This window comes from Colius striatus, chromosome 8, assembly GCF_028858725.1.
Source record: "Colius striatus isolate bColStr4 chromosome 8, bColStr4.1.hap1, whole genome shotgun sequence".
Lineage (NCBI taxonomy): Eukaryota > Metazoa > Chordata > Aves > Coliiformes > Coliidae > Colius > Colius striatus.
In genome coordinates this window covers 22,485,349-22,494,835 of record NC_084766.1, presented here as the reverse complement: position 1 = coordinate 22,494,835, position 9,487 = coordinate 22,485,349, and the positions used below count along the sequence as shown (strand labels likewise).

Sequence of the window (9,487 nt, the reverse complement as noted above, 5' to 3'; positions counted from 1 at the left end):
GATTTTAGTGAATCACAATGTCTAAAGTCTGCAATGAAAATAAATCTGCAATAAAGATTTATGCCTTTTTTCTTTTCATTTTTCTTTTTTTTTATACAAACAGTACAAACAGTATTGCACATAACAACAAATAGTCGAGGTTAGGTTAGCCTTCAAAAAAATCGACTAGTTCAAGTCTCACATCAGAAAAGGCCACAAGAGGACCTGTTGTACCCAGGGGCTTCTTAGTCAAGTTGCAGTTCAGAACTCCGTATTTTAAAAAATAACTTTTTTTTGAAGGACCCTCTTTTTAATATAACATATTAACAACTCAGGGGCACATTCATTTACAAAACAAAAGGGAGCATGTCATAATTTAATAAACTAAAAAAAGTTCTCTTTAAAAAAATACAAACAGAAGAACTCTCACAATTCTGGTCAGTCGTGCATAATCACACTTGATTATAAATATACAAATTAAGGGAAAATAGTTTTTCACCTTCTATTCACAACTTTCAGCACCAAATGGAGTTTGTGTTTACACCTGTTCTTGACGGTGATTTTGTTTTAGGTTTAATCCAACATTCCGCTATATTGTACATTTTCCAGCTTCTCTCTCTCTCTCTTTCTCTCTGGGGGTATTTTTCTACATGAAAGAGGGGTATTTCTTCAAAAAGGTTTACTTCTTTCACATAATTAGGTAGATTTCTGTAGGTTAGCTATGATCTTTAATATTACAGTTATAAAGCTCTAACTTCTTCATTTTCAAAAAAACTCAAATAAGCATGAAAAAAATAAAGTTACCCATCTGTTAAATCATTTTTCTTGCAGAATTAAATTAATATATATTTTTCTGAATAAACTTACTTAGAAAATATCATTTTCTTTCCTATATTTCAAAATTGAGGTATTGCAAAAGATCATGTCAGTCAGAAAGCATGCCTTTTTCTTTAAAAAAAATCATCAGCCAACTGTTGAAAACTGTCTAGATACAAAAAGTAGTGCATAACAAAATGTCTTGTACAGATGAAAAAAACAACAGAAAAGACACCTGGGCTGGGAAAAGCAATATCACAAAACCGCCCAGAAGTAACTTCAAAAGGGATAACTAGAATAAGCATTTGAAACCAGTAAAAAACTATTTTTTCTTTTTTTTTTTTTCTCCAAAAACAGAAAAAAAAAATTTCCTTTCAAAGCCAATACTCGGGTCAGGAAAAACAGCTCACTAACTTAGACACAAACAGGACAGCACGACAAACAAAACCCAGAACATTTAAATCTACTGTGCGGTGTCATATCCAGTCAGATTGTCCCCAGAACTGCAAAAAAAAAAAACCACAAAGGAGGAAAAAAGAAAAGAAATAGTGTACACATTCTCACACTCATTAGTATTCCAAGTGTGTTTATATTTAGATGCTATCTGCAGCCCCATAGTTCATGCTAAAAAAATGTCCACTGTGTTAGCAGGTCTCAATTGTATTCAAGCTTCACAGGATACATCCAGGGATTAGAGAGATAACGCCACATCCACAGAGCAGACATCTCATTGTACTTTTGTATGCAGACATTTCTTTAGCACCACTTTTTTTCCTAACTTTCTTAAATGTGCCTAGTTTATTAGTTTGACAGACTAGCTAATCGGTAGTGTATGTACGCTAGCATGAGCTCTTTGGTTTTCTGGACAAGGTCTGCAGCTACATAAATGATGCGAGCATTAGGAGAGATTGTAACTAAGAGCTCATTTCTGTTTATGTACCTGTTATGAACTGTAAAAAATGTGTTAATGTTGGATACAGAGGCTTTAACAGTTAAGTTTGATCACAGTACTAGACATAATCACTTGACTATATAAAATAAATTGCACGATATATAACAGAGCACCGCAAAGTACTTCATCTACCATCCACAAATTTGTTTTAAGAATATCCTACAGCTAGTTTTTATATTTGTTGTAATATAGGTCATTCTGTAATGGGCTGATCCTAATTTCAGAAGCATTACATTTACTGAGGCATGCCTTCCTCCAGTCAGTAATCAATTTGTTGTTGTTGTTACTGAGTATTTTGTAGCCTACGTAGATTCATAATTTGTGCATTGTGGGCAGGTTTTATATCAGACATATATAAAATTTATTGCATGCAGCAACCTGATTAAGTAAACATGCAGTCAAAAAATATTGACCTTCCTTGGAAGCTTTTCTGTATGCTATACTGATCTCCTTTCAGCAGCCATCACTATTTTAATCACATATTCATTTTTTAATTGATACCCTAGCCTGAATAGAGTATTATGGTATTAGTAATACCATTTTAATAGCAGCAAAAGCTATTGCAGCATACATTTACGTAACACTAAAAGACCTAACAAAAAAAAAACAAAACCAAAACAACAAAACAAACAAACAAACAAACAAAAAAACCTCAGCAAAACAAAAGAAAAACGTCTGATCCAGCTTATGAGGTATCATCCTTACAAGTCAAAATGGAGAGCAACTAAAGGCTTATTTTCTTTAAGGGTTATTACTACTCTAAATGACCCAAACTAATGATTGCTGAATATCTGTTTAAGTTTCTGCTACATCTGCCACCTACTTGTGAATATTACCTTTGGTAAGTCATCTGCTAGGGGCAAGTCTAAATTTCTGAAAATAAGTGCATGCTCCAGTTTAAAAATAAAATAATTATAATTATAATAAAAAAATCTTCATCACATACACATCAACCCAGTGAAGGCTGATGAGAATGGCAGTCTACGTAATGTCACTAGTGACAAGTCTTGTGTAGGAAATTAAGGTACCAAGCAGATGTTTGTGTGAATCAAAGTGCAAAATCAGTACAGTTACACTCTGCCGGTTTGTATTATACTGGACACTGAGTTCAGTAATGTGACTGTAAATAATAATAATAGTAATAAAAAGACCCATATCTTCATTAAAGTCGAGGACAAATGCACAGATTTCCAGAACACTAAGCCCTGAGGCAGCGCTCTCTCTTCACTCGGTTTTATCTCCTCCAGTACTTGTTGCTGGGCGAGGCCGGGGGTTCAGCTCCAGCGGAACGGGACGTGGCGGGGCCGGTCACCTCCCTCCTTTACCAGTGGTTTGTGGAACTCTCGCCCAGCACGAGAGTGTATGCTTGCCCAGCAGTATTCGCAGTAATACTGCAAACAGGTAACGTTGGCACAAAAGAACGGAGCAAATTTTCCACCACAGCGAGTGCCCTGGCATTCATCACACATCTGGTCATCCAGCACATATGGCTTCACTTCCACCTGCACCAGGAAGAAAAAAAGTAACTGTAAGAAGATCACATCATTTTGCCAAGTGTGAACAGAAGGAATAACATTTTAATTCTTTTGACTCTATTGAAAGTTTTCAGCTGATGTTAGATTAACCCAAAGAGGCTGGTAGTTAATTTTTCATACCAACCACTTGTCAGAAAATCTCAAGAAGGGTATGCTTTGGTAACAGTTCAACATTTCTTGGAGGAGTTAGGTATGTGAAAGTACTAAGATGGAAGTATGGTAAAAATAGCATCTCCAGGGATTTTGCTGCTGTCTAAGAAACCACCAGGAATGTGAATGCAGTTGTTACGGGGGCAGGGCGCGAGAGCAGCATTTAGGAAGAAAAATGATAAAGAACAAAGTTATACTCCTAATCTTCCGAGGGCTGGTGAGTTTCAGAGGTTTTTTCACTGAGGTTTTTTTAATTGTTGTTAGTTTTGGTTTTTTTGAATTGCAAAATGCAGGACTAATCAATGACAAGAAGATTCAAATTAAGCAAGATTAAATGCACTCATATTAAATACCCTGTTTTATCATTGAAAAAAATTTCACTATCTAAAGATTTTTAGTTCTAGAAATGTAATAAGATGTCATATTTGTTGTAACTATGGGCTTGCCGTCAATTACAAAGGCTGAAGAGCTGCCGATTTCTGTCCTACGCTCAGTTGTAAACATCTTAGGACTGGAATTCTCTTTGTTTTTAAAGCATTTGTGCCAAAGACAGCATTATTTTGAGGTATGGCAAGGAACTCGCAGTAATACTGTTACAGAAGCTGACAACATGCAAGTTCTCTCCTGTGTGCCTGTTCGTAAGAATCAAGCCTACACATTTAAATAGAGTGTTTATTCATTCTGGGGAAATCATTAGTTTATGCATGTGTAATTCTTATGGCTTTTTTTATAATAAATCATTTTGCTACAACAGTACAAGTGCTAATCTGGCAAAATTGGTATATTGCAAGAAAAAGCTGATTCCAGTAACTACACTTAAATGCATCCAGTGTTAAAGAAACACAGAATGAGATATTAAGTTGAAAAGCAGGAATCATTACACAGAAAAGCTTTATGATTAATCTTACTTCAGCATACACTTGATCACATTTCAACAAGTGTTAGTCGGTCGGAGTAAAGCTTACCTACTGAATTATATTTCTTTCCTATGGAACAGCTAGAACTGCCAAATTCTTACTTTTTTTTTAATAATTACACTGTACTACCAGCATTGCATGGAACAAGTCTGAATAACTGCCATTTTGCATATCAGATGCCCTGACCACTAAAATTAGAAGCGTCATTTAAAATAAAACATCACTGACTCAAATGAAATTGGAAGAAAGCAGGTCCAATGTCGAGCATATCTCTAGATCCCCACCTACTCACATTTCCAAAGCATGAATTGTGAAGGTCTGAAATAGATTCTCTCTCTCTTTCATTTTCTTGTTTTGGTTACTAGTGGAATAACTTTAAGAATGTATGCTGTACCATTCAGGTATTACAATCTATTAGATTAAAAAAGTAGTACTTAAGGACAGATTAAGAGACTACTTAATTTTTCAAGCTCAGAAATAAACCTATTTTAAAAATAGATTAAAGATAATTATGTAAAGTTCAATTATCTGTCACCCAACTGGGAAAATAACTGATTGATGAAGAAAACTACCAGCTAGCATCATTCATGGCTCTATCCTAAAGCTTAGAAAAAAACCCCAAGAGTTTAAGAATGGCTGATACATAAATCTCTAAGGGTTCAACACTGATTAAGACCATGAAACTAATATTTTTAGTCTCTCTGTAAAATATCTCAGAATTAAATAGGCAAGAAATATTTAGGAATGGTTTTGTCTTAGTTAAAATCATGAGGTATACTAGAACCATAAGAAAATAGTTTGCGGACCTATAACTCCATGACTTTGTCTAATCTAACAAAAAGTTCAGTTTGTATTTTTAAAGAGTCTTTGCAGCTGTGTGCTTGTATATATACACTGCACATAACAGACATACCCAATACCTGTCAAGCTGACTTCTTAAGAAATAATTTCTATTAGATTAAGTAGAAAACAAGCCATCCCCATTGTAAAAATACACAGCAGCAGTGCATGCTGTATGTTGTTTTGAATAATTTTAAATGCCAAGGTCTCAAAAACATAGGTGTTATTTGTATGTGTAATCAAGAGGTGAAGACAGAAGGTCTAAAGGAAAAAAAAAGTTCCTAGAAATTGAGTAATGTTTTCTTTTAATGTCTTCAACTCAGATTTGAGTAAATACCTCAACTTCAGTCTATACTTGAAAAGCCCTTTAGAAACCAGGATTTCACATGGACTGAACAGGCCATCTCATTTTTCCCCCCTTTGGCCTATCAAGTGTCTGTCAGCATTTGGCTTGGTTAACTAATTCTCAAGAATTTGGAGGTCAGTGTTACTTATTACATTTATGATAAACCTGTGTTTACGAACCTCAAGCCTAGATGTACACCAACTGTTCTCTTGTTTTAGTGCTTAACAGTTACTTATATTTAAGTTACATTTTTTCACTCTGCTTTAGTTGCTTATATAAGCTTTTAAATCATTCACAAATCTGAAAAATAGAACTTACAGTGTTCCCCAACAGAATATTAATATAAGGATGGTTTATATTTTTGCACAGTTTTGTGAGTACCAGCCCTTCTGTTCCATGGTATTTTACTTACCCGTTTATCAATGTCATTATGTTGGAGCTGGACAAAGCGAGCGCTGATAGCAGCAATATAGCTCTGCTGATTGGAGAAAGCCACTCTGCCAGCACCTTTTGGATACTTCAACTCTGGGTCTGTATCAATACCAGCGTAGCAGACACCTCCATATAAACGGTCCATAATCATTGCCAATTCAACTGCAAGAAGCCAATTGTTAAATGTTACAGATTTAACATAAATAAGTGTTGTGTTTGGTTTGTTGCATTAAAAAAAATGCTGTTTGTCTTAATGTACTTGTCTTCCAACATCTGAAGTAGCAAAACCCTACATGAAAGTCTGAAGGTAAAACCCAGAATCTGTAAAAAGAATCTTATGTGACTGCAGTGTGGAAAAAATGAAGAGTTACATTGTTAAAGCAGGTATCAGGTGCTGTTCTAGAATTTATCACATTGCAAGTTACACCTGTAGTATTTGGAATCCAGTATTCAGGGTCTTCCCAACGTCCAGGCAGGCTTGTTAAAGGTCATTTACATATAGGATCCCTTGAAGATATTCTTGCGTTTAGAATCTGATATTTTGCCCTAAGTTCTAAGGCTGAAAAGTTATTATGGAAGTGTTTTACATTTGAAACAAAATTTTATGAAGTTATTTATGATCAGGGGACTGGAACATCTTTCATATGAGGAAAGGCTGTGGGAACTGGGGCTGTTTAGTCTGGAGGAGATTGAGGGGTGATCTTATTAACATTTATAAATATCTAAAAAGTGGGTGTCAGGAGGTTGGGACATCTCTTTTTTCTATAGTAGATAGTAACAGGACAAGGGGTAATGGGATGAAGCTGGAGCACAAAAAGTTCCACTTAAACATAAGAAAAAACTATTTCACTGTGAGGGTGAGGGAGCCCTGGCACAGGCTGCCCAGAGGGGTTGTGGAGGCTCCTTCCTTGGAGGTCTTCAAGACCCGCCTGGACATGTTCCTATGTGACCTGATCTAGGTGACTCTGCTTCTGCAGGAGGGTTGGACTAGATGATCTCTAAAGGTGCCTTCCAACCCCTACCATTCTATGATTCTATTACACTTTAAGCAAGCCTACAGTTTAACTTAACTTTGTATATTTGTAGAACATTAACTTGATTGTGAATCTTTCAAAATGGTTTGTTGCTTTTTCTGGCACTAAGAATAACTAAAGAAAACAAATAACTAAATAAAACTAAATAAATAACTAAAATAACAAAATAAAAAAGAATAACTTATAAATAAAGAAGTTATAAATATCATTCATAAAATAAGACAGGCTGAGTGCATGGATGAGGATACATACAGTGGGAAAGTTAAGGGAAAAAACTGCAGGCAGTGCAAAAGAGGCTGAAGGAAGCAGAGAAGCGGCATGTAAACTGTGTAAAGATGTACAGTCACCAAGACATGTCCTCTGTAAAAGATGACAGACGAAGAAATTTGTCAGATGGACAAGGGACAGACCCTCACAAAGCAAGATACTTAGGTCTGTACAGGCCCTGTCAAGTCATCCATTTGTTAATGCTAATGTGTGAGAATATTTTCAGTAGCAATTGAAAATGTAGCTATCCAAGAGAAAATGAGAAAGATACACTAATATTTAAATTCTTAATAGTCCTCAATTCTCACTAGTTCTGTATAGAATAGACACCATTTTTAAATTTTGTGTGTGTGTATAAATGGGTGTGTCACATGGAGAGAAGACCATCTGCTAATTTGTCCATTTGCAATGAGCAAACAAGTGTTCATCTTATTCCACGAAACCAGATAACACTCTTGGACCAGACAGCAAGGAGAAACTATCAGCACAGCCGAAGTGAGTTATAGTAAGTTACTTTCACCAATAGACAAAGGATATATAGAATTCCAGGGCAAGGAAACCATGCAGTGTTCAGACACCTTAGGAAAAACTTCTGTATCAGATCTTTACAGTTGCAAACACAAAAAACTGGAAACGGTTTGTCTGCTTTGAAGCAGTGAACCATGAAAAGGCATTAAATGTTTTCAAATATCATACATTTCAAATGGAATCTACAACAGGCCAAATGACAGCTTTGCAAACGCTGTAACTAAAAAAGAGGTAATGTTTCACTGTTACTTTTGACATAATCTTACAATTATACCTTATTTTAAGATGATGAGGAACGTGAAAGCTGTCAAGAAACCTAAGCTAGGAGAAATCTTACTATCAGCAATGGCTGGGGGACCTTGTGTACAGCTTCCCAGAAGAATTAGGATTAGGAGAAACAAAGGGAGAAGCTGAAGTTCTAGTCTGCTGGAAAGTGGCTGCCAAAGGAAAATGAGGCCTACCAGGAAATCTGATCCAGAAGTCTTTCTCCCAGAAAATGGCTGAGGGGCCTTGTCTACTACAGCCCTGGAAAATTAGAATTAGGGTTTAGAAGATGAAAAAGATAAACCATGGAGCTGACTTGGAGAGAAGATGGAGAAGGGAGTAGTACTCAATGGAAGTGAGGGCTGCCAGAAGACCTAGCTAGGATAAATGCTTCAACTTGCTTCATGACTTAGTTGTTGGCTCACCAAAAATATAAGGCTTAGGAAGAAAGAGAAGTGTTGAGCTATAGCAGGGAGCGGTGCTGAAAAGGGGCCTTCAAAACAAAGTGGGGACTGCCAGGAGATCTGGGCTGAGATAAATCTTTCCTCTGGCCAACAGCTAATGAATCTTGTCTATGGCTCTGCAAATAAAGTGAAAGAGTTAAAGGTGAAGAAAAAAAAAGAGAGCTACACTAGGAATAGGTCTGGAAAGCGGTCTTCAGGGCAGTCAGGCTACCAAGAGACCTGGGCTGGGAGAAATTTTTCTCTTAGGCCATGGCTGAGAGGAATTTTTCTACCAAAAATCCTAATTAGTAACTTAAGAGATTAAAAACGTTCACAGTTTGTATTTTGTAGACAGAAAGACACTGACAGAGAAAGCAAGCTACCGTCTTTGGAAAAGAAAGGACATATTTTCTGGTTTTTTACACAGACTAACTATCTCTCTTTTACATATTATGTATCTTTTCACATATTTTTTGCTCCATCTGGAACCCTCTGCTACATGCCCTACATTTTCCTGCAACTCACCAGCTCGGAGTGGCCGTGGAACTCCTCCAACAAAGATAGTTTTTCTTGGATCCAAAGGCTGAGAGCCATCCATCACAAAGTCACTGTCACTTAGGTTCCAAGGTCGAATTTGCACCTGTATTAAGGATTGGTTTTAGTAGAGAAATGTGACAACTCAAAATTAAGAAACAACTGCCCGATATTTCTATAATTAAAAATGTAATTTTAACTTAGCCAAAGCAATGAGTCAGTGGTACAGGCACCAAACGAATTTGAGAACAGCACTTACCTGATTGAACGAAGGTGGACAATGCATTTATCACCTCTAGAGGCCAGGCTTGAGTTACATTTCATCATAGCGAACTCCTACCTTATTAATTCCCCGCCCTTATTACAATATGAAACCTCTGAAAGGACTTTCAGAACATTTTACCATGTATGTACAATTACAGTTGTAGCTTTCCTGAAATCACATACAGT

At 36.3% G+C, this 9,487-nt stretch overlaps 1 protein-coding gene across 7 annotated transcripts in view; it reads right to left on the bottom strand.

Moving 5' to 3' along the window:
• Nucleotides 1-869: 869 nt before the first annotated feature.
• Nucleotides 870-9,487, bottom strand: part of CPEB3 (cytoplasmic polyadenylation element binding protein 3) — an 89,028-nt gene continuing 80,410 nt past the window's right edge. For all 7 annotated transcript variants that reach the window (XM_062000929.1, XM_062000931.1, XM_062000928.1 and 4 more), the window contains 3 exons: nt 9,029-9,143; nt 5,948-6,129; nt 870-3,249 (listed from right to left, as the gene is read on the bottom strand). In XM_062000929.1, coding sequence (XP_061856913.1) covers nt 3,022-3,249; nt 5,948-6,129; nt 9,029-9,143 — 525 coding nt within the window. In that variant the 3' untranslated portion in view covers nt 870-3,021. The remainder of the gene's footprint in view (nt 3,250-5,947; nt 6,130-9,028; nt 9,144-9,487) is intronic.